The 24702-nt window shown below is 41.1% G+C and overlaps 1 protein-coding gene across 2 annotated transcripts in view; it reads right to left on the reverse strand.

Moving 5' to 3' along the window:
- Positions 1-3099: 3099 nt before the first annotated feature.
- Positions 3100-24702, reverse strand: part of Pafah1b2 (platelet activating factor acetylhydrolase 1b catalytic subunit 2) — a 37687-nt gene continuing 16084 nt past the window's right edge. Inside the window, exons 3-6 of one of the 2 annotated variants that reach the window (XM_008850931.3) lie at positions 15705-15794; positions 13841-13957; positions 11250-11372; positions 3100-6339 (exon numbers count right to left, since the gene is read on the reverse strand). In XM_008850931.3, coding sequence (XP_008849153.1) covers positions 6061-6339; positions 11250-11372; positions 13841-13957; positions 15705-15794 — 609 coding nt within the window. In that variant the 3' untranslated portion in view covers positions 3100-6060. The remainder of the gene's footprint in view (positions 6340-11249; positions 11373-13840; positions 13958-15704; positions 15795-24702) is intronic. The other variant, XM_008850932.3, reaches the window with a different exon arrangement.

The raw sequence follows: 24702 nt of genomic DNA on the forward strand, positions 1-24702 counted from the left end.
AATAAGTAAAAAGCAAGAGGCCTAGCAGATCAGAGCAGTATCAAAAACAGACCATTCAGCAGAACACTAAAGACCTTTGCTTCAGAAAGGCTATGTAAAATGTGACCAAGCTGAACCTAGTGGCCCAGGCCTGTAATCCCAACTAGTTGGGAGACTGAGGTAGGATTACAAGTTCAAGGCCTGCCTGCACAGCATAGGAAGACTTTATCTCAAAATAATCTAAGGGAATCCTGTAAATTCTGAGAAAGGCAAGGCCTCCATAATGTGCATGAGTAGGGAGGATCCTGGCAATAGATGTGGAGAAAAGAATGTGGCTACCTCAATATGGTGTTTCTGCATTTTATCATTCTGTATAAATCAACCATTTTAATCCAGAAGCATCACTGTGACAGTGAGGAAGTCACAGAAATCTGCATAGGTGCAGGCTATGATGCTGGTATCTCTAGCTGAAATTGTTGGTCTGGTGTGTCATCAGGGTAAGCACCTTGGTCCAGTCTCATAGCTCCACAGAATACTTCAAACATGCTGTTTCAGATCAGGGAAGTGAGGGTGATAAATGACGCCATGTTCAAGGTTCATGTCCTGTACTGACATCACTTTGTGTCACACTGGTATGGGTGACACTCATCTAGTTTTGATAAGGCAGCCCACAACATAAAACCAGACTGAATCATCTGCAAAACTATTCCAACCTTATGATTAAGATGGACTTCAAGAAAGGTAGTCACACTTTCTGAAGGTCACCCACAAACATTTTCACCTGCAGTCATGGTCCCCTCCCCCGTAACACCGGAAGCTGGAAACGCCTGTCAACGGAGTTATCTTTCTGGGGCTGGGTGTGGTGGCACACACCTTTAATCCCAACACTCAGGAGGCAGAGGCAGACCTCACTGAGTTCAAGACCAGTCTGGTATACATAATAGTGAGTTCCAGGTCAGCCAGAGCTGCATAGTGGGGCCTTGTCCAAAAAAAAGAAAAAGAAAAAAGCGGTCATCTTTCTGGCTAGCTGGCCTGGTGGTGAACACCTGTAACCCCAGCACTTGGGAGGTAGAAGCAGAATGACTTTAGCTACACAGACTTTAGCTGGAGGCCAGCTTGGGCTACATGGGACCCTATGTATAATAATAGTAATAACTTTTTTTGGATGTAAGGGTTAGATATAGAGTAAGTTATGTTTTGATTATACTTAAACCTACACAGTCATTTTAGATTCATTTTTCTAGGGCTGGAGAGATGGCTCAGTGGTAAAGAACACTGGCTGTTCTTGCAGAGGACCAAGGTTCAATTCCCAGCACCCACATGGAGGCTAACAACCACCCAGTTCAAGGGGATCCAATGCCTCCTCCTGACCTCTGTGGGCACTGTATGACACAGATGCACTTACATACGTGCACACAATACACTCATACACATAAAATAATAAAATATAAAATAAATTCCCTTTTCCAAATTGTACCCTCCTCTCAATTGGAATTTATTGACAGGGTAACAAAGAAGCTGGAGAGTCTTTGCACCCCTTAGGTATACCACCAAAAAGTCTTGTTCTATAACATTTTAATTTTATTGCTGGTTTGAGGTGGGAAGTCAGATGGTCAGACTGTGCACTTTAATAAATAAGTCAAACTTAAGTAAACGGTCACATAGAAGACAGAATTGGCAAGCATAGTAGCTGAAGAAAGAATAAAGCAGCTGTCACCTTTCTTCAGGTGAGAAGACTGCTCATTCCTAGAACCTTCAACTGAAAGGCAACTATATCTGTCATGAACTCAAGTACATCAAAACCTAGAGCAATGAATGGTTGCAAGGCAAGCACTCTGAAGTGAGGCAAGGCTGTGTTCAAGTGTTGGATGAACTAAGTTATAACCTTGGAAAAGATAGAATACTCAATTTCTGGGGCTTCTTAGCCAGTAGTAAGATGGGACTACATATCGACACAAAACACCTGTTGCAGGAAGGTATCATCTTGAAGCATTTCTACCTAGAAGGCTCAGAACTCAGAAAGCAATTGTCCAAAGCTGGAGGCAACAGTTGCAGGTATAGCCTAAGTAATAAAGAACACTCTGTAACTCCAGTTCTAGGGGGATCAGCCACCCTCTTCTAGCCTCCCTGGTCATCAGGCATAGATATGGGGTGTACACACACACACACACACACACACACACACACTCACACACACACACTCAAAAAACAGGGTCTCCTGTCAAAAATTTAAAAAAGAAAAAGAGACCATAGTAAATAAAAAAAACTACAAAAAAAACTGAAAAAAAAAAAAAAAAGGTCCATTGTTAGTGTAAAGAATGGAGAACCAGTGCCACAAAAGACATTTTGTGAATAAATTCTCAACACTGAAATGAGGATCAGAGTAGAGGTCAATTTAAAGTTACTTATAACCTCCACACAGTACAGATCAACCTGAAACATTTCATCTGACAGTTGTCTCATATCTACTCAGGATTCCTTGTAACTCCTCACCCCATCCTACTATCCTACCCTGTGAGAAGATGAGTGATGACAGTTCATTACCTCCAGCTCCACAGAACAGAAGATGAGCAGAGACTCCAACTTGTTTATCAGACAGGAAAAACTACCCCTGCATTTTTATTCCCCACTGGAATCCAAACTACGATAAGAGACAGAAAGACATCAACAAGTTTTCGGTGAAATGCTGATATTTATATTGAAATAAGCAATAAACAGTATGAATTCTACTGGTCAAGGAACTTTTGCCAAACCAGAGTCGAAGCTCCCCTGGGGGAGATTCAGTCAGCCTACAGCGGTGATCCTGGAGAGGACTACCACAAGGGAGCCTCCTTTCAAGAGGCCTCTACTGCTACCCCCACAGATGCAAGAGCTGGCCAAGCACCTCCTTTTCATTTCAATTTCTTCTTCACTGCAATAAATATAGAATTGGCAACATTCATACACCACAGCATAGACAGTATTTGAGTCTTCAGCATACAACTGTAAACAGTGACTAGGTTAAAAAAATAAAGACAGAAAGTGGGAACTTTTTTTTTTTTAACAATGTGAGAATTCTTAAGAACAGGGCATGAGCTACTCAAGACTTAATTTTTCTGGATGAAGGTTTTTGACAGAAGATTCAGGTTTGGGTAAAAGTCTTCAACAGTCCATTGAGACCTGAAGTGGAAGCCAGAGTACCACCAATGGCAATCTACAATGCAAGGGCAGCAAGCCACCTGTAGCAGACCACCCCTTGCCAGCAAGCACATCTCCAACCCACTACACTGGAGACATAACCCCAGACATCTTTCCAGTCCCATCACTGGCTACCACATAGTAGGACTAGATGGACAAAGAGGTTAAAATTTACTGGAAAAAGCTGAGTGTGGTGGGCCATGCCTAATTCTTAGCACTTGGAAAGTAGAGGCAGGAGAATAAAGGATATCTACGCCTACATATTAAGTTGGAGGCCAGCCTATGCTACATGAGATCATGTTCTCAGAGGAAAAATTGCTAGGAAAGGAAATGAACAGACCTGGCATGGTGGAATAGGCCTGGAATTGCAGTACTTAGGACACAAGAGGCAGAAGGATCACCAAAGTTCAAGGCCAGCAAGGGCTACATACAGGTCCTGTCTCAAAAAACAACCTGTTTACCACCACCACCAAAAAAGGAACAAAGCATTATCTGTGCTAGCTGCCTGGCCCCTAAACCATAATGTCAGACTAGGACATTTCATGTGGACACTGCATTTAATTCATATATTTAAAAACCCAGAAAGACTAATGGGTTCTGCCACTGAAGAAATCTGGGATGTCAACTGAAGAAAAATAGATTAACTGTTTTTTTTGCCTAAAACAGCACGAAGAAATCTGGCAAGAAATGACAGTGGACTCAGTGTCTGCACATTAGCAATATGGCAGAATTTTATTTAAAAGGCTAGTGATTCAAATACTATTGCTTGAATAGCTCTGGCAAATATAAAATGTAGTAACATCTGAGGTTTATACACATAAGCAGGAGCTGAAAGCCAACTCACAGAGGACTGTCATCCTTGGTCAAGAGAGAAGCTAGAAGTACATGCTGCAGGAATGACCTAATAGATTCAGTTGAACCACATTCCCACTCTCTGAGAAACACAAAAAAACTGAATAGAAAGCTATCTTTTTACACCAGAAATTCTGGCTTAATTAGATATCCTTTGTAAATTATACCTCAGTTCAAAAAGCAATCTGTCTTGAAAACCTCAATTACTTGGGTTACTAAAATGAAAATTTTAACGTAGTAAACAAGTTTAGTAAACACCATGTGTATTTCCTTTTGCTAATGAAGACATGATACATTCACAAGACTATGCCATAAAATAAAATAAATTTCTAGAAAGAGGCTCAATAGGAAACAAACAAAACCCACCACACCTTCTATCCTTCTCAGTCAGGAGTGGGTCTCAGCACAAAACAGCAACTCCTCCAAACAACCCTGATATTTGCTTTGCAAGTAGGATATAAAGCCTAATCTTAGCTACTGAATGTGAATACTAAGCAGAATCATGACAGAGTACATTTGATGGGTTACTGAAATATGCTATCTGGTCCAGTTCAAAATGTTTGTAGACCCAGTTCATACAGAGTTCATAGGCATACTGGACAATAAACCATCTACTGTTCAATTATTCTTTCAAATGGCAGTTCATGTAGCTCAAGCACACCATTAAGATTAGGAGATCTCTCTTGAAAATCTGATGAACACACAATAAGAAACGTGAAAAGTTAAATGAACTAAAATGGTGGGATAAAGGCAGCATGTCTACTCTGAGAGCAGCATCACTGTTTCCCCATGGAAAAAAGACAATTTTTTTTTAATAGAATTTAAGAATTAAGCCAATAAAAGAGGAGGGGAGACACAGGAGTTAGGTCTGTGGCAGAGCACTTGCTTAGTATGTGCTAGGCCCTGGGTTTGATTCCCAGGACTACTATATATTTATATATATAAAATGAAAACAAAAAATATACACCTTAATACAAAGCTTGAAATAACATCAGGCCATATGGAATGGGAAACAATTCTGATTTTGCCCCCGCTACAAACCAAAGGAAACTGTGACAGATTTTATTGGAAAAAAAAAAAAAAACCAAAAAACCCAAAAGGCAAAGCAGAACTTTGGATGAAAAAAACTATATCGACTCCACAGCACAGAACACCACACGGAATGACTTACACATCAGTAACACCATTGCCACAGCAACTGCTTGGGGACTTCCAGCAACAGAACTCTTAGATAAAAATGAATTAAAAGCTTATAATGTAAATAATCTGCCCCCACCCCCAGTGCTCAGAGATGAGGGGAGAGCAGAGGAAAAGCTGCATGCATAGGCCTATTACAGGTATGATACTCAGCAGCATAAAAATAATACCCTCCAAGAGTCTCCAGAGGGGACAAAACCTGTTTTTCATTGTTAAGCATAGGAAGAACTGAAAGGAACAAATTCATTTGTAACTATAGCATCTCCTGCATCTGAGTGACAAGCATGTTTAATCTGATGCTCTATGTTAATAAAATACCAAGGATACATGAGTTAAACAAAGTAAAACAACACACTAAATCATGGACCTTAAAAACTGAACCAAAAGTAAGTTTTAAAGCCAAGTAGGTGTGAATAATTATCATATATGACATAATCCATAGAAAAAAGGGCCAAGAAGAGAAATCTTCATATTGTACATGGGCTTGATGCTCTCCTAGGAAAACAGTGATAAAAACAAATGTGTCATATACAACTAAAAAGTCCCCTTCTGGTTTCAAATGAATTCAACAACAATCTTCCTTGGCTAATTTTTCTCCTGTGTCAAACAAGCCTTCATATACACACACACATATATATATATGTATACATACATACACACACACACACACACACACACACAGACACACACACACACACACGACCAGTTTAAATCCCTCCTCCCCTTCAAACACTAGATATGAGCATCCAGGAACATTCTACAATGCAAAGTGCCTTTAAGAAAGAGGATTCTGTAGTGCCAGTGGTATAACTGATCTGAGGAAGCTGGGATTCTATGAACACTGGTGGGAGCCAGTCAGGCAATGGTGGTCTGCTTCTCCTCAGGTGTTTCCTCCAGCAACTGCATGATCAGTTCATGGAGGGGTTTGCAGATCTTTGCGTAGCCCCCTCCTGTGAGATGAAGAAAATCAAACATGTCGTGGCAGGAGATGGCACCGTCCGAGTGCACGAAGCCCCCATCTGTATCCAAGAGCTGCACATTGGCAAGCTTTGGCAGGGAAACCTTGAGAAGTTGGTTCACCTTGGCATTCTTTTGTCTTAAAGGGTTGGGCTTTTCACCTCGAGGTAGTAGACCCTGGGGTAGAGCAGAGAATATTAAATGAGAAGATTCACTTGCTTTTCTCTATTTACTTGTGATTGCAGATATTCCTGGAATACTTGTTCCATTTGGCATTTATACACCTTTGTCTTCTAAAATACTGGCCTGTGTTAGTTTTATTGTAAGCTGACCTATTTTTCTAGGGTTCTACATGTCTTCCTCTTCCTCATTCCTGACTGCTACCATTCTTCAGGGACTTGTCTTTGGCCCATACCCTTTCCACTCTCAACAACTGGCCAAGATCTCTTTCTAGAGCTTCAGAATACACTGATCTTCCAGCTACAGAACCTGCTCCTAAGGTCCTCTCCACATATCCAAAAACAATCTATCATCACCTCCCTAAAACTGTACTCTCTTTGAATTCTAATTCCAACATTCTGAGTCATGCGATTCTGTCTGAAAAAAGATTGATTAAAGAAATATTTTGAATGTAAACACAAAGAGAGTCCGTGATAAATGAGGTGGTGTGATGAGAGACCGTGGGCGGCGCCACCCTGAGCCGGTCCTGTGTTGTATAAGAAAAGAGACTGCGCACAGGCCAGAGGAGCAAGCCAGTAAACAGCATACCTTCCATGTGCTTCCAGGTTCTTGCCCTGAGCTCATACCCTGGCTCCCCTCTAGGATGAACTGTGCTGTAAGTGAAATAACTCTTTCCTCCTCAAGTTGGTTTTTGATCTTTTGATCAGGTTTTTTTTGGTTTGTTTTTTTTTTTGTTTTTTTTTTTCCGTCTTTTTGAGACAGAATCTCCTTATAGCCCCAAGCTGGCTGGAACTCACTACGTAGACTACACTGGCCTTGAACTCAGAGACATCTGCCACCAAGTCCTGCTTTTTGGTCAGTGTTTTTAATCACAGCAACAGAAAGCTAACTGAACACTGGTTGTGAATTCATTATGTAGCTGAGGATTACAGGCATGTGCCACCATGTCTGGTTTCTACAGTACTGGGGATAGAATCCAGGGCTTTGTGCCTGTCAGGCAAACACTCTATCAACTGAGTCATATCTCCAGCCTCAATCTTCTTCTTAATCATGATAATATACATTACTCTAAGGAACTTACCACATCTCATTTATACCTACTGTTCTTCAAAGCTCCAGTGTTATCCCCCCTTCAATTCCTTCTCCATAGGTCAGAATAATGCAGCTCAGACACACCTATCTATTAATGCCAGAGGAAGCTATACCACAATATGTTATAAAAAAGGAGAACTGGAATCAATGCTGTCTTAATGAATCATACGAATTATATTAATGAATTGCATATCTGGTAAGATAAAAGTAACCTAAATTCATTTTAACTTATATATCAATGATCTAATATAATTTTCAGATAAATCGAGTGTCTGTCTTCTTCCTACTATAGTGAAGAAGAGAAAAGCCTGCATGGTAAGATTTTATTAATCCACATTAGAAGTAGTCTTTACAGACAACTGACCCCACTCCAAAAGTACTGCCAGACAGTCCCATTCCTGTAGTTAGCTGGCACTAAGAATACCACAAGACAACATACTGCTCTTCAGGTAAAAAGTTTGTCCCCTCCCCACTTTCTCCTACAAAGTACATAAGTATTTTCCCAAAAGCAGATTTACTGGGGCTAGAAAAATGGCTCAGCAGTTAAGCCCTCTTGTTGCTCTTGCAGAGGACCAGAGTTCAGTTCCCAGACCCACATTGGCTTATAACTGCCTCTAACTCCAGCTCCAGGGGATCCAACACCCTCTTCTAGACTCTATGGGCATGGGCACGCATGGGCACATATCATCACAGAGACATAACATACACATAACTGAAAATAAATCTTTGGGAAAAAAAACAGATTTACTTTATTTACTTACATCTATTTATTTAATTAATTAATTTATTTATTGGCAGTGTGGAGGACTGAACATAGGGCCTCATGCATGCAAAGCAAGTGCTCTACTACTCAGCTACAGTCCTGGTCCTTACTACATTTTTCAACATATATTCAGAGTACATTCTTGGTCATGTCTACTCTAGTTCTTTCAGCAAAACGTGGGGCCTTGATTATCAATTTACTGTATGATTTTATAGTTCCAAAAAATCATGGAGAATTCTAACTTTATTACCCTGGTCCATTTCCTATTCCTCTTGTGCTCAAATATTTTAAATAATTAGGTCAATTCTACACCCTTGCTTATATTACTGTTAACAGTGTAACCCTTGGGGGCTAGAGAGATGGCTCAGCAGTTAGAGCACTAGCTGCTCTTACAGAGAGCCTGGGTTCAGTTCCCAGCATGCACAAGGTGGTTAACAATCATCCAGGAATCCAACATCCTCTTTTGACCTCTATCGGCATTGCATACATGGGTGCACTTAAATACACACAGGCAAAGCACTCATATACATATAATGAAAATAAAAATTTAAAAAAATTTTTATTTATATTTTAGGTGTATGAGTGTATTGCCTATATGCATGTGAGTGTACCATGTCATGCAATGCTACAGAGGTCAGAAGAGGGTATTGAAGAGGCTATTGGATTCCCCTCTAACTGGAGTTAAGGATGGTTTATAGCCACTTTGTGGGTGCTACGAATCAAACCTGGATCCTCTACAAAAGCAGTCAGTGCTCTTAACCACTGAGACATCGCTCCACCTCCACCCCGCCCCCACTTTTTTTTTGAGACAGTCTCCCTATAGCCTCAGCTGGCCTGGAGCTCGCTATGTAGAGGAGGCTGGCCTTAAACTCACAGAGATCCACCTGCCTCTGCCTCCCTGGGATTAAAGGAGTGGGCCATCATGCCCAGCTAGCCCCCTTTCGGAAAAAAAACAAAAAACAAAAAAAATTTACTTACTATTTTTAGACACATATATATGGATTTTTTAAAGAAAAAATGAGAAAAACAGGGCTGGCAAGATGCCTGAGCAGGTAAAGATACTTGCCACCAAGCCCAACAATGTAAGTTCAATCCCTGGAACCTACATGGTGGAAGGAGAAAACTACCTCCCACAAGCTGTCCTTTGACCTCCACCTGCTTATCATGGGATGCATTTATATACATACACACATATATACAAAATAAATGTAAAAAGATGAGAAAAAGTTTATTTTCATAGTATTTTTCCTTAATGCAAATAACCAAGGGCATGCTGTTTGACTACCCCCACAAATGCTCTTTTTGAGACAGATCTCACTATGAAGCCCTGGTTCATCTGAAACTGGCGATGTAGTCCAGGCTGGCCTCTGCCTCCTGAGTGCTGGAATTAAGCATGTCCAGCTTCCTGTGATTTTTTTTTAATTTAAATAAAATGTTTTTATTTTATATGTATAAGTATTTGGCTTGCAAGTATATAAGTATACCATGTGTGTGTTTGGTGCCGGTAGAGGCGAGCAGAGGGCATTAGATCCTTCAGAACTAGAGTTAAGAATGGGTGTTAGTTGCCATGCAGTTGTTAAAAACTGATTTTCAACAGCTGCTAAAATATGAGGTTAAAGAAACATGCCGGGTGTGGTGGTGCATGCCTTTAATCCCAGCACTCAGGAGGCAGAGGCAGGCAGATCTCTGTGAGTTCAAGGCCAGTCTGGTCTACATAGTGAGTTCCAGGACAGCTGGGGCTACAGGGAGACCCTGTCTCAAAAAGACCAAAAAAAAAAACAACAAAAAAAAAACAAACATTGCTGGCTGGGGAATATGACTCAGTGGGTAAAGCACTTGCTGTGAGGACCTGAGATCAGATCCCCCAAATCCTGAAAAGCTACACAGTAGTGGCATCTGTAACCCTAGTAAGCCTATGGCAAGACGGGAAGCAGAGACAGAACTTTTGGAACCAGCCTGCCTGGTATACACAGTGGTGAACAAGACACGTTTTCTCAAATAAGGCAGAAAGCAAAGCCAACATTTGAGGTTGCTTCTGACCTTTACATGCTCACCATGGTATGCACACACCCACACTTATACATGGACACATATATATAGCATACACAGAGAGACAAATGAATCCCTTTAACCTTCTGACAATTGTTTTGTTTCTCTTAGCCCTTTTCCAACTACATATATATAATTCTAAATACAATACACATAGCTTCTTTCACTTCACTACATCATAGCCTGTTTTCATATCGCATTCACAGCTGTAATGTGATTTGTGCTAATACATTAAGACTCTGTAATCACTCCCCTATCAGACTGATCATTTACGTTACTTCTAATTTTTAGAACTATTGATAACATGATAATCAATACATCTATCAAATTTGTGTATTTTATTTTTTACAGTGCTGGGGATCAAACCCTCACATCTACTAGGTAAATACCTTATCACCAACTATATATCCTCAGCTCATTTATATCAAACTTAAATATCTGCTTAAAACAGAGACTATTCACAAAGGATTTATCCTGCACCAATCATACAATAATATTTCCCAAGCAATCAACCAGTCATATTTCAGAGGGAAACTTTTAATCTATTCTGGAAAAAGGCATAGGGTACAACAACTCCATCCATAACTCAAATGCCATGAAATAAAAAATAAGATTGGCAGCTAGTGAGATGACTCAGAGGGTAAGGCACTTGCCATTAAGCCTGGCAACCTGAACTCAAATCCACGGGACTCACATGGCAGAAGATGATAACCAACTACTCCTACAGGTTTCTCCTCCACACCTGGGTCAAGGTGTGTATGTACCCCAAACTTGTGCTCCCACACACAAAATAAGAAAATAAAAATAAAATCCATACTACCTAGTAACAGCATACAAATTCCTACAGGACCTTTCCTGCTAATCATACCAGCCTCAAACAGAACTATCAGAAACTGCTTGCATTTTCTATAAAGGGTATCTATACTCAGAGTGAGCCCATTTCTAAAAAGACACCCAGTGGATCTAAAAACACAAAAATTTCCACCCACCAGAGACTACTTACCAGTACAATGATTTTGGCCTGTGGCTGCCTTGTGTTTATAAGTTGTACAATGGCCTCAATTCCACCTGCTACTTCTTCTGCTGTATTTTCATGGTTGTTTGTTCCTACCCAGACAACAATGACCTGTAATGACGGAAGAAAAAAAAAAGGGGGGGGGATAAAGAGCCAGGAATAAAAGAATATCCGACATTTAGATGAAAAGCTTATTTCGAAAAACCTGGCTTGCAAAGAAGCAAGGCCAGGCAAAATGGTTGAGCAGGAAAAGGAGTTTGTCATCAAGTCTGATGACCTGAGTTTGATTCTTAGGACCCACATGGTAGAAGGGAACTGACTCCTGAAGGTGTCCTACAACTTCCAAACATGCCACAAAATGTTCATGTATACATCTCTATGCACAGACACACACAAATTTTTTTTTCTATGTGTGTGTCTTGCTTGCACGTATGTAAGTGCATCCATGTTACATAATGCCCACAGAGACTACACAAGGGCATTGGATCCCCTGGAACTGGAATTACAGAGGTTTGTTAGCTGCTATATGGGTGCTAGGAAACAAACCCAGGTCCTCTGCAAGAACAGCCGATGCTCTTAACCACTGAGCCATCTCTCCAGCCTCACAGAATTATTATTGTGATTATTATTATTATTTTGAGACAAGGTCTCTTTGTAGCCCTAGATGGCCTGGAATTCTCTGTGTAGATCAGGCTGGCCTTGATCTCACAGACATGGGCTTGCCTCTGTCTCTTGAGTGCTGGGATTTTAAAGCGTATGTCAACATGCCTGTTTTTTTTTTTTTTTTAATTAAAAAATATTGGGCTGGAGGGATAGCGCAGTTGTTAAAGGCTAAGACTAACAACCAAAAAGTTAAAGGTTCACACTCCTTTAATCCCAGCACTCGAGAGGCAGAGGCAGGCAGATCTCTGTGAGTTCAAGGCCAGCCTGGTCTACACAGTGAGTTCCAGGACAGCTGTGGCTACAGGGAGACCGTGTCCCCCCAAAACAAACAAAACAAAAAAAGCTCCCCCCCAAAAAATTATATTTACTTTATGTGTATAAGTGTTTTGCCTGTGTGTATGTAAGTATACCATGTTGTGCAAAGGTCATGAAGGCTAGAAGAGGGTGCGGGATCCCCCTGGAACTGGAGTTATGGGCAGTTAGTTGTTAGCTGCTATGTGGGTACTGGGAACTGAACACAGGTCCTTTGGAAACACAGCCAGTGCTCTTAACCATTAAACCATCTCTCCAACCACCTGCATTAGGCACTCCACTTTGTTTTTCTTTTCTTTTAAAGGGGGTGGGTTGAAAAAAATGTAGGTTACAGATGTTCATTTGTCCACACTGGCACCAAACGTTCTTCACAAGAACTCAAACGACTTGATTACACATTTGTGTGGTAAAACAGATCCAAAGTATTTCCTGAAGTAAATCCTGGCCCTGCTCCTACAGCCTACTCTGAACAGTTTCCCCTCCTATTGTCCCAGGTCCACACATTCCAAATAACCGGGTACATCCTGAGCATCCAAATACTTCGTGCAACCCAAGAAAATCATCCTAACAATTAAACATAACCCAAACAACAACAGGCTGGATTCTTTCTTGAATATGTATTTTAGTGTATTTCTAAGCAATGACAATATCATTTTCCTTTAAAGAAGCATGAAGCAAAGAGAAATAAAATAGTCCTTTTAAAAGCAACTTTTGCTGGGCGTGGTGGCACATGCCTTTAATTTCAGCACTTGGGAGGCAAAAGCAGGTGAATCTCTGAGTTTGAGGCCAGTCTGCTCTCCATAGCAAATCCAGGTCAACTGTGGCTCGGAGAAACTGTCTCAAAAAGACCAAAAATAAATAAATAAATAAATTAATTAATTAATTGTTCATCAAGATACTTTTATGATCTTTACTCTTTTCTGATGTCTTATATTGTAATAAAAACATTGGGAGTCCTGCCTAAGACAGCACATATGTCAGGAAATAATCAAAGGTCAAATGAGAGTCAGGTGTGGTCACCAAGGCCTTTTAATCTCAGCAGTCTAAAGACCAGGGTCAGACATTCATACGCATAAAATTAAAATAATAATAAAAATATTAAAAATAAATACAAAGCAACTTTGGGGGCTAGAGAGATGGCTCAGTGGTTAAGAGGACTGGCTATTCTTGAAGACCTGGGTTCGAATCCCAGCACCCACATGGCAGCTAGCAATTGTCCATAACCCCAGTTCCAGGGAATCTGCCCTCTGCAGGCACTGCATGACATAGGTGTACTTAATATATATGCAGGCATAATACTCATACACATACATACATAAATAGAAATTCAAGAACCAATTGCTTTTTTAGAAAAAGCATCTTTTTCCACTACTTTTAAAACAATTTAACAATTTGAGAGTTTCAAAAATTAATGATAGTCTTTTTAAAAATAAGTTTCACAGCCGGGTGTGGTGGCGCACACCTTTAATCCCAGCACTCAGGAGGCAGAGGCAGGCAGATCTCTGTGAGTTCAAGGCCAGCCTGGTCTACATAGTGAGTTCCAGGACAGCTGGGGCTACGGGGAGACCCTGTCTCAAAAAGACCAAAAAAAAGTTTCACCTCACCTTAGGTTTAATGTTCTCCAGTTCTCCATTCTTTAATCTCCATAAAACATGTCTTGTTGTATCTCCTCCAATTCCAAAATTAAGTGCATGAAGTGGGGAAAATAGTTCTCGCCATATCTAAAAAGAAAAAAACTTAACTTAGTTAAGCTAAAATCATCAGGAGATAAAATCCTTCAAATGCAATGTGATTTGAGACATTTCCACTTTCTCTATTCGAATACCAACACTGAGCAGGGTGTGGTGGCATACCCCTTTAGTCCTAGCACCAGAGATCAGCTCTCTGTGAGATCCAGGTCAGCCTGGTCTACATAGTGAGTTCCAGGCCAGCTGTGGCTACAGGGAGACCTTGTCTCAAAAAAGACCAAAAAAGGGGGCTAAAGAGATGGCTCAGTAGTTAAGAGCACTGGCTGCTCTTGCAGAGGACCTGGATTTGATTCCCAGCACCCACATGGCAGCCAACAACTGTCCGTAATTCCAGTTCCAGGGGATCCAACACCCTCTTGTGACCTCTGTGGGCACTGCATGACACAGCCTCAAAAACACAAACAAAAACAAAAGTCAACACACTGAAAAAGGTATACATGCCACTCACCTAAAGGGCTTCAAAGATGCCACTGTGCTGTGACTCAGTTCTCAATGCAACACTGGGTCTCAGCTCAAGATCTGCCAAAGCCCATTCTCCTGCCCATTTAGAGATAGTAACATCTTAAATCAAGCTGTTAACTCAATAAACTCTCTTTTTCAAAAAAGAGCGAAGAAGAAGTATTAAATGAGGGGCTGGAGAGATGGCTCAGTGGTTAAGAACACTGTTTTTGCAGAAGACCCGGGTTTGAATCCCAGCACCCACATGGCAGCTAACAACTGTCTGTAACTACAGTTCCAGGGGATCCGACAGCCTCTTCCGACCTCCGCGAGCATTGCATGACACGGGTGCACCTACCTACATGCAGGCAATACACACATACACATAAAAAATAAAAATAATAAAATACTTTAAAAAATAAATATGGAAAAAAAATTAATATGAAAAGGGGGATGGAGAGATGGCTCAGCGGTTAAGAGCACTGACTGCTCTTGCAGAGGACCTCGGTTCGATTCCCAGCACCCACATGGTGCCTACAAACTGTCCTTAACTCCAGTTCCAGGGGAATCCAAAGCTGACTTCTGACCTCCATGGCACTGCACAACACAGGTGCACTCACATACATGCAGGTGGAACACTCATACACATAAAGTAAAAATAATAAATAAAATATTTTAAAATAAATAAATAAATATGAAACAAAGAAATTTAGAGTGATAGGAGGCAAAGGGAGGCAGATCTCTGTGAGATTGAGACTAGCTGAATTTACATAGCGAGTTCCAGGCCAGCTAGGGCTACAGGGGAGACTCTGTCTCAAAAACCAAAATAAAACAACAAATTTAGTATGTTGGAGGTTCCTCCCAAAAGAAAAGTAATACAACTATATTTTGATTCCCCAATAAAATGCCTAACCCTAAAAGAAAGATTTGAACAGCTCATTAAAAAATATGTATCAAGTCAGAAAGTGGCAGAACAAAAATAAGTGAGACCCTTGAGTAGGACAAAGATAAATGAGCAAAAATAAAAAATCACAACCAGGCATACATAACATCATGTTTCTTGGAAGCCAGAGCAAAAAAGGAGTTTAGTCATAAACAACACTAATTTTCTCTTCGTTTACCTTGCTCAACAGCACCAAGAATAGCACAGGTCAGTTTCCCTTTACTCTATGCTGGAGATTTTCATGACTCTGAAGTCTGGGGGTCAACTCAGAATCAAAGACAGTAGTCACCAGAGGACAATCACTAGTAGCCAAGAGCACCCTGCCCTTCCCACCTTTACCTCGTACTGCTGCATTAGCTGCACCATGGAATCTCCCACAAACAGTACGTCAGGCTCTTTGTCTTTACAGTCCAGGACAAATCTATTGTGCTGGTTTGAAAAAGAAACAGAAATAAGAAACGGGTATTTCTTTCCTAGTGTTAAGTTCTTGGCCTAGAAAGAACAGTTTTCCAACGAGGTACTACAAAACATTTTTTCACAAGGATTTGGGGTCCATCCCCAAATCCAAGCAAACAAGCAAACCAACCAACCCTAAAGGTTATTCTTTTTCTGCAGCTGACTAGAAATTTCTTTCTATCCTTACCACACTGCTCATTCCATTACATTAAAGAAAGTAAAAATATATAAAAAATATATTTCACATAATTTTTTTTCTGTCTTTTTGAGATGGGGTCTCCCTGTAGCCCCAACTGGCCCTGAACTCACAGAGATCTGTCTGCCTTTGCCTAAAGGTGTGCGCCACCAGCCTGGCCATAAATTATTTTTTTCAACATTGCTAAGTGCATTGGTGCTTGCCTTGAATACCAGCACTCAAGGGGCAGAGGCAGATGGATCTCTGAGTTTGAGGCCAGCCTGGTCTACAAAGCAAGAGTTCTAGGCCAGCCAGGGCTACACAGTAAGGCCCTATCTAAAAAAACAAACAAAATAAAAACAAAAATCTTTTGGGAGCTAATGAGATGGCTTATCAGGTAAGGGCATTTACAGGCAAGTATGATGGTATGAGTTTGATCTCTGGACCCCACATGGTGCCCTCTGATTAAGCTACAAATACATACACAGTATCATGTGCCTACATGCACACCATATGTAATTTTTTTTTGGTTGATATAGTCTCTCTCTGTGTAGACCAGGCTAGCCCTGAACTCACAAGAATGTGCCTGTCTCTGCCTCCTGAGTGCTAGAATTAAAGGTATACACCAGACCCAGCATAAGTTGGTTTTTGCTGTTGTTTTAGTTTTATGTGTATGAGTGCTTTGCCTGCATGTATGTAAGTGCACCCATGAATGCAATGCCTACAGAGGCCAAAAAAGGTGTCAGATTCCCTAGAGCTGGAGTTATGGATGATTGTTAGCTGCCATGTGGCTATTGGAAACTGAACCCAGGTCCTCTGCAAGAGCAGCCAATCCAAGTCCTCTCTCCAGCCCCGTTTATTTTTCAGACAATGCTTTACACAGCCCAGGCAAGCTTCAAACTCCTTTGTACTACTTCTTCTATTTCCCAAAGGTGCTAGGGTTACAGGTATATGCTAACCATGATTTCTTTTTATTATTATTTACGTGTGTGCACGTGTGAGTTTGAGGGTGCTCACAGTGGCCAGAAGAGGGCATCAGATCCCTCAGAGCTGGAGTTATAGGCATTTATGAGCTACCAAACACGGGTGGCTGGGACCTGAACTCTGGTTCTCATGATTTAAGCAGCAAGTGCTCTTAATCTATCTCTCCAGTCCCATACCACCCATGATTTGTTTGTCTCTAAGCATTTCAGCATACATCTAAAAGAGTAAAGATACTTTTATGAAACCACAAGCTATTATCACACTAAGAAAAAATTTAAAACATCTCATTAACATCTAATATTCAATCTTTGCAAATGCTCTAAGAGTTACACTATTACATTTATCTTTGACCCAGGATCTAATCAAGATTCATGTATTTTTTCCCCTCATCTTCTCCCTCCCTTTCTGGATACAGGTACTTTCCCTCCCAAGTGTTGAGATTATAGGACTGTGCCACTACGATGGGTCTGAAGCTTAGCTTTAGATATTTAATATGGAGTTTGAACATGTCTGTAACTTCCAAATGTTAAAAGTATCAATAAATCAGAACTCAATCCTCAGTTTAAGTCAAATATATAAGCAGTAATAACTCAGTCCTGGAATCCTTGCCTCCGTCACTCTCTTCCTCTTTTCCTTAGCTCTTCTTTCAGGAGAGAAGATGGCCTAAGCAGGCCTCACACTCCTGGCTTCCAGGGATCCTTCTGCTTCAGCCTACCGAATAGCTGGAACTAGAGGTGTGCACCACAGGGCCCACCTAAGACAATCTTTATGTATTTGTTGGTTTGGGTATGTATTCGTTGTATTTGTTGTTTTACAGTGCTGGGAATGGAACTAGACTAGAGTCCAGAGTCTCACTCATGCAAAGCAAGCAATCTTATCTCTGAACCACACTTTTAGTCCTATTTGTTTGTTTTGTTTTTTTAAAGCCAGACTCTTACTATGTAGCCCAGCTGGCCCTGAACTTTTGACAGTCCTGTTTCAATATCCCAAGGGCTGAGATCATTTTAACTACCACACCTGGTTAAAAGGCATTTTTAAAATATTTATTTTTATTTCTAATTATTTTTTGAGACAATCTCACTATGTAGCTTTGGCTGGCCTAAAACTAGACCTGAATAGCCTAAAACTCACAGAAATCTTCCTGTCTCTGCCTCCCAAGTGCTGGGATTAAAGGCATGTCCCACCATGCCCAGCAAGATTTATTTTTATCAGTGTATGTCTACATGTGTGTGCATGTGTGTGCAATGCTTGCAGAGGCCAGAAGAGGGAGCAGATTCCCTGAAGCTGGAGTTACAGGTAGTCCTACCTGACCACAATGTAAGCACTGTGCAAGCACTCTTACATTTTTGGCCCCAAGAGACTTCTGAAAATGGATTTTATCCATCAATGCTGAAAGCCATAGTTTAGATTTTGATATTCATCCTTGAAACAAATTTACATTGTTTAGGTTATAGGTTCCTAATATAGTTTCAGAAAAAAGCTTATGCCTCTTTCTTAAATCCTATATGCTAGTTAGTTGTCAACTTGACACACCTGGAAAGAGAGAACCTCAACTGAGGAATTTCCTCCAACAGACTAGTCTGTAGCATGTCTATGAGGCATTTTCTAAATTGTTAATTGATGTAGGACTCAGCCCACTGTGGGCAGTGCCATCCCAGGCAGGGGGGACTGGACAGTATAGAAAAGTAGCTGAGCAAGCCAGGAGGAGGGAGCAAGCCAGTAAGCAACATTCTTCCATAGTCTCTGTCTCAGTTCCTACCCTAACTTCCATCAATGAATGGGCTATCACTTGGAAGTATAAAATGCAATAAATCCTTTCCTCCCCTAGGTTGCTTTTGGACATGGTGTTTATCACAGCACGAGAGAAACCAAACTAGAACACCCTATATGCAAGTCTAAGGATGTATCTCAATTGGTAGAATGTCTGCCTAGAATTCATGAAGCCATGCATTTTACCCAAGCATTTTATACCTATAATCCCAGAACTTGGGAGGTAAAAGTTGGAGGATGAGAAGTTCAAAGTCATCCTCTACTCTGTTATCAAGTTTGAGGCCAGGCTGGGCTACATGAGACCTGTTTCAAAAACAAACAAAATCCTTCTATGCTTGTTGCCTTTAGGAATGAATATTTAGGTATTTCTGCTCACAATACCACTGCAGATGACACTCTGGCGAAAATACACATAGATCCACCCACACAGTACAATAAATAACTGAATGAGAGTCAAAAGTGATAAAAATACTTCTGGAAATAATGACAGCTTTAGTTAAAACAGTTCCTCTCTCAGGATGATAGGATTAAGGACAGGACTACCTCCCCCATGTTCTATGTAGGTAAACATTTTTTTAAATTACTTTGTAGCCCCAGCTGTCCTGGAACTCACTATGTAGACCAGAATGGCTTCAAACTCACAAAGATCCACCTGCCTCTGCCTCCCAAGTGCTGGGATCAAAGGCATGTGCCACCACGCCCGGCCAATACTTTTAAATTAAAGAAAAAATAGGATGATCAAAACCAAAACTAGGCGGCTAGGGGTGGTGCTCAGTGGTAGCTTGCATATTCCACACCCTGGGATTGATCCCCACACTGAAAGGCAGGGAGGAAGGAAAAAATAGACTGCCTTGGCTAGTGAGTGGGTGCTCTTCACATGCTAAGTCTCTATAGTGTGTACTGTATTATCAACTACCTTTCAACACCAATAAAACTTGTGTTTACAGAACGTAATGGAATTTAGGCAGTGCTGTTCTAAAAGTTCAACTTAACATTTTTATTTATTACTGGGGGGTGGGGTGAGTGCACCTGTGGAAGTCAGATAATTTTTGGTCTCTTCTTCCACCTTTACATTGGTTCCAGGGATCAAACTCAGGCTGCCAGGTTTGTGGAGCAAGCACCTCTACCCACTGAGCCATTTTGTTGGTGCTACATTTTCTTTTAAAAGCTCAGAAGTAAGAATGGGCTGGAGAATGGCTCAGCAGTTAAAAGCACCTGCTGCTTTTCCAGAGGACCTGGGTTCAGATCCCAGTACTCACATCAGGCAGCTCACAACCACCTTTAACTCAAGCTTTAAGAAAATCAACACTCTCTTCTGGCCTCTGACAGCACCTGCAAAACACCTGACATACATACACATACACTTAAATAAAAATTTAAAAAACATTCAGAAGTAGTTGCAGTAAGTTTGGAAAAACAGAAAAGGTCAAAATAAAACACCTATGATTCTACCAGGGCAGAATGTTCATCAGGCTGGCCTGGTCTTGAACTCATAGAGATCCACCTGCCTCTGCCTCCCAAATGCTGGGATTAAAGGCGTGCACCACCACACCCGGCACAGCAAAGGTATTTTTTTTTCACAGCAACAGAAAAGTAACTACTCTGTAGTTAACACAATTAATTCCATGCATCTACCATCGGTTATGGAAGTCACTGAACTGTGGCCACTATTATTTCAGTCAAAAACCCAACTACTGCCTCACCTCATCCTCAGATTATTCTAAATTAAACTAAGCACATATGGTTTCATATAAAGATTCCAAGATTCCAGTACTGAACTCTTAAAATACTTTTTAAAAAATGTCCCTGTAAATGTAGCTCAGTGTGGTAGGGTGCTTACTTAGCATGTACAAGGCTATGGGTTTTATTCCCCAGCACTGAAAAGAAAAAGCACCTCAATAGTAATTTTTCTCCAAAAAATTGATACCGGTTCTCAGTCAACAAATAACCAAACTTGATTTGACCTGAATTTAATATCTCAAATATTTGTTTGTTTTATGGGTTTTTGAAATAAAGCAGGATGTAAATAATTTGTCTTTTTTTTTTTTTTTTTTGAGACATGGTCTCCCTGTAGGCCCAGCTGTCCTGGAACTATGTAGACCAGGCTGGCCTTGAACTCACAGAGATCTGTCTGCCTCTGCCTCCCGAGTGCTGGGATTAAAGGCATGCACCACCATGCCCGGTCTATAATTTGTCTTTTTCTTTTTGGTCTTTTTGAGACAGGCTCTCCCTGTAGCCCCAGCTGTCCTGGAACTCACTATGTAGACCAGGCTGGCCTTGAACTCACAGAAATCTGCCTGCCTCTGCCTCCCGAATGCTGGGATTAAAGGCGTATACCACCACACCGGGCAATTTGTCTTTTTTTAAGACAAGGTATTATGTATCTCAAGGCTTTGAATTTCAACACTCTACCTCCACCTTCCCAGTGCTAGGATTATAGATTTAGTTTATACAGGGATGGACATGGAACTCCAGGTCCAGGCAAGCATGCTACCAGACAAGCTACATCACCAGTCTGAATTCCTTTTAATTTACAGGCTCTTCATTTCCTCCCTTTACTACTGCTTCCCAATTTTACTTTTAAATTTTTGAGGGGTCAGGGAGGGCTAGAGAGATTTCTCAGTGGTTAGGAGCACAGGCTGCTCTTGCAGAAAACCTAAGTTCAGTTCCCAACATACACATGACAGCTAACAACTGTCCATAAATTCAGCTCCAGGGAATCGGACATCCTCTTCTGACACTCTCTTTTGACCCCACATGCACTGTATGCATGAATACACTTATATACTTCAAGCAAAATACTCATTCACAAAATAAAAATAAAAAAAATTTTTTTTTGTCTTTTTGAGACAGGGTCTCCCTGTAGCCCCAGCTGGCATGAACTCGCTATGTACACCAGGCTGGCCTCAACTCACAAAGATCCAACCTGCCTCTGCCTCCCAAGTGCTAGGACTAAAGGCATGAGCCACTACGCCTGGCCAAAAGATTTTTTTTTTTAAATATTTATTATTTTTATTTTATGTGTCTGAGTGTATTGCCTGCATGTATGTGAGTGCACCCGTGTTGTGCAATGCCATGGAGGTCAGAAGAGGGCTTCGGATTCCCTTGGAACTGGAGTTAAGGATGGATCATAGCCGCCATGTGGGTGCTGGGAGTTGAACCCGGGTCCTCTGCAAGAGCAGTCAGTGCTCTTAACCGCTGAGCCATCTCTCCAGCCCCAAAAGATATTTTTTAAGATTTATTTTTATTTATGTGTATGTGCCTATGCATGTATGTGCACCGAGTGTAAATATCCAGGGAGACCAGTGAAGAGTATCAGATATACTGCAACTGGAGTTATAGGCAATTGAGAACCACCCAATGTGGGTGCTGGGAATCAAACTCAGGTCCTCTGCAAAAACAGCAAGTACTCTAAACTACTGAGCCCCCAATTTTACTTTTTATTCCAGAGGAAGAGGGGGGAAGCACTGAGACAGCTTCCTATATAGCCCAGGTTGGCCTCAAACTCCTAATTCTTCTGCCTCAGACTGAGTACTGGACAAATTTATTTTTGAAAGCAACAATAATTTGACCAATATAAATTTCTATTTTCTAAATTTTGCTGATTCCCTTCCTGCAGTGGTAATATATGTTCAGCTCTGTTCCATGAATTTCTTGGCAAATGGTAGTTTAATCTAGATTAGGACTGAATATTTTGACAATACAACATATCCTTGGGTTCTGCATCAGGATTCAACCAACTGGAGATCAAAAATATTTGACGGAGGCCGGGTACAGTGGCACAAGCCTTTAATCCCAGCAGCTGGGAAACAAAGACAAGCAGATTTCTTTGAGTTCCAAGCCTGCCTGGTCTACATAGTAAGTTCTAGGACAGCCAGGGCTGCATAATGATACCCTATCTCAAAAATAAACAAAACAAAGCAAAATATAAATCCTTGGGGCTAGAGAGATGGCTCGGCCACTAAGACCACTGGCTACTCTTACAGAGAAACTGGGTTTGATTCCCAGCACCCACAGGGAATCTAACAACTATCTGTAACCTCAGTTCCAGGGGATCTGACACCCTCTTCTGGCCCGTGGGCATTTCCTATATGGTTGCACTTATGCGCATGTAGGCAAAATACTGATACACATAAATAAAATATCAATAAAAAATTTAAAAGAGGGGCTGGAGAGATGACTCAGTGGTTACAAACACTGACTGTTCTTGCAGAAGACTCAGGTTCGAATCCCAGCACCCACATGGCAGGTAACAACTGCCTGTAACTCCAGTTCCAGCGGATCCGACAGCCTCTTCTATCCTCTGTGGGCACTGCATGACATGGGTGCACTTACCTACATGTAGGCATAACACTCACACACAGTAAAAAAAAGAAAATTTAAAAGAATACATTTATTCAAATTAAAAACAATTTGAAGGAGAAAAACTTGTGGCATACTTTGCTATCATTTTCCCTAAAATACACACAATATAGCTACTTCACATGGCATTTACATTGAATTAGGTACTGTAAGTAATTTTAAAGCATACAGGAAGGCAGTGCTTCTGCACCTGGCTACAGACAAGTAGCGCTCTAGATTTTCTACAGGTGCACTGAATTTGGTTGCTAAGAAGAAGCCATGTGGGAGGGAACTCACACTGATTCTAGTCGCTCCAACAGCCATCAAAGTGCTCGAAAACAAATCCAGAGTTCATCACTCTCAAGTCTAGCCTTGGTGGCCAAAAGAAAAATGAGGGTAAACCCAACAGATAGATGCTTTTGGGAGCCCTCATTAAGAAATCTGAATGACTTTGATTTGGACATTTGAAATGTGCCCTGTTCTGATTTTTCTGGTTCCCTGTCTAGAATTTATTATGCTAAACACTCTTGCCTTCACATCTCCCAGGCCAGTTAAGGACTTTCTTTTCTCTCTATAGCTAACAGTTAGCAATTTGGTGGTCCTTTAGGTAGACCCACTGAAGGGGTACCTCAATTACCACAATTTGTACCTCTATTCAGAATGGAAGAAGCCAGAGCGGTCAGTACCTCAATTCCCTATTTGCAATTAGAGTAAACTTCATAGGGTGGTATAAGAATAGGAGGCAGAAATTGGTTAGGCATTTTAGGGTAAAAAACCCCAAAGAAAAGTAGCCAGTATCTTTCTTGACCAAGTCAAAATGCCCTTGGGCCTCTTGGTAGCCTACTCCATGGCAAAGGCCTTATTTCTAAAAGATTTTAGGGTTGCCTCTTCAGAGAGGGGAATGTTAGAGTAGCAAATAGCCCCATAAGATTTTTAGTCTATCTGTTGAAAATCTCTAGTCTATCTGTTGAAAGACCCATATTTCCCAGTTTTACCAGTCAATCAGCTGGTCATAGGACCACCCCTAGGGAAGGCAGGTTCACCTTAAGTCATGCTAAATAGGTGGGTGGAATACCTAGTGTGTTAATTTCCTACCTGGAATCCTGCCTCCTAGTGTAGTGCTTCTGGATCTGGCCACAGACATAGAGCTTTCTGTAAGTCTGTCCACTTTTCTGAATTCTTCAGAAAAGCATAATCTCTCCTTTTCTTCCTCGTATCTCTTTTCTAAACATGCTTTCTTTAATGCCTTGGGCTGCCCTAGAATCTTGCATTTCTTCAGTTTTTCTCTAAAGCTTCCTTCTTCCCACCATGTGGCTACTAGTCTGCCACATGTCTGACCTCTATGCAAGCTCTAAACCTGCATGGCTTCTGTGATGGTTTGAATGAAAATGTCCCCCATAGGCTCCAAGTATTTGGACATTTTGTCCCCAGATGATGGCGCTGTTTTGGGAGGTTTTAGAAAGTGTGGCTATCCTGGAGGAAGCACGTCACTAGGGGTGGGCTTAGAGAATTCTTAAGCCTTGACAGATCTCCAGTTGCTTTCTGGTTTCCTGTGCCTGCATGATGATGTGAGAGCTTCACTTCAGCTGCTCCTGCTCCAGCTACCTCCAG

Source organism: Nannospalax galili, unplaced genomic scaffold (assembly GCF_000622305.1).
Source record: "Nannospalax galili isolate Female #2095 unplaced genomic scaffold, S.galili_v1.0 scaffold265, whole genome shotgun sequence".
Taxonomy (NCBI): Eukaryota; Metazoa; Chordata; class Mammalia; order Rodentia; family Spalacidae; genus Nannospalax; species Nannospalax galili.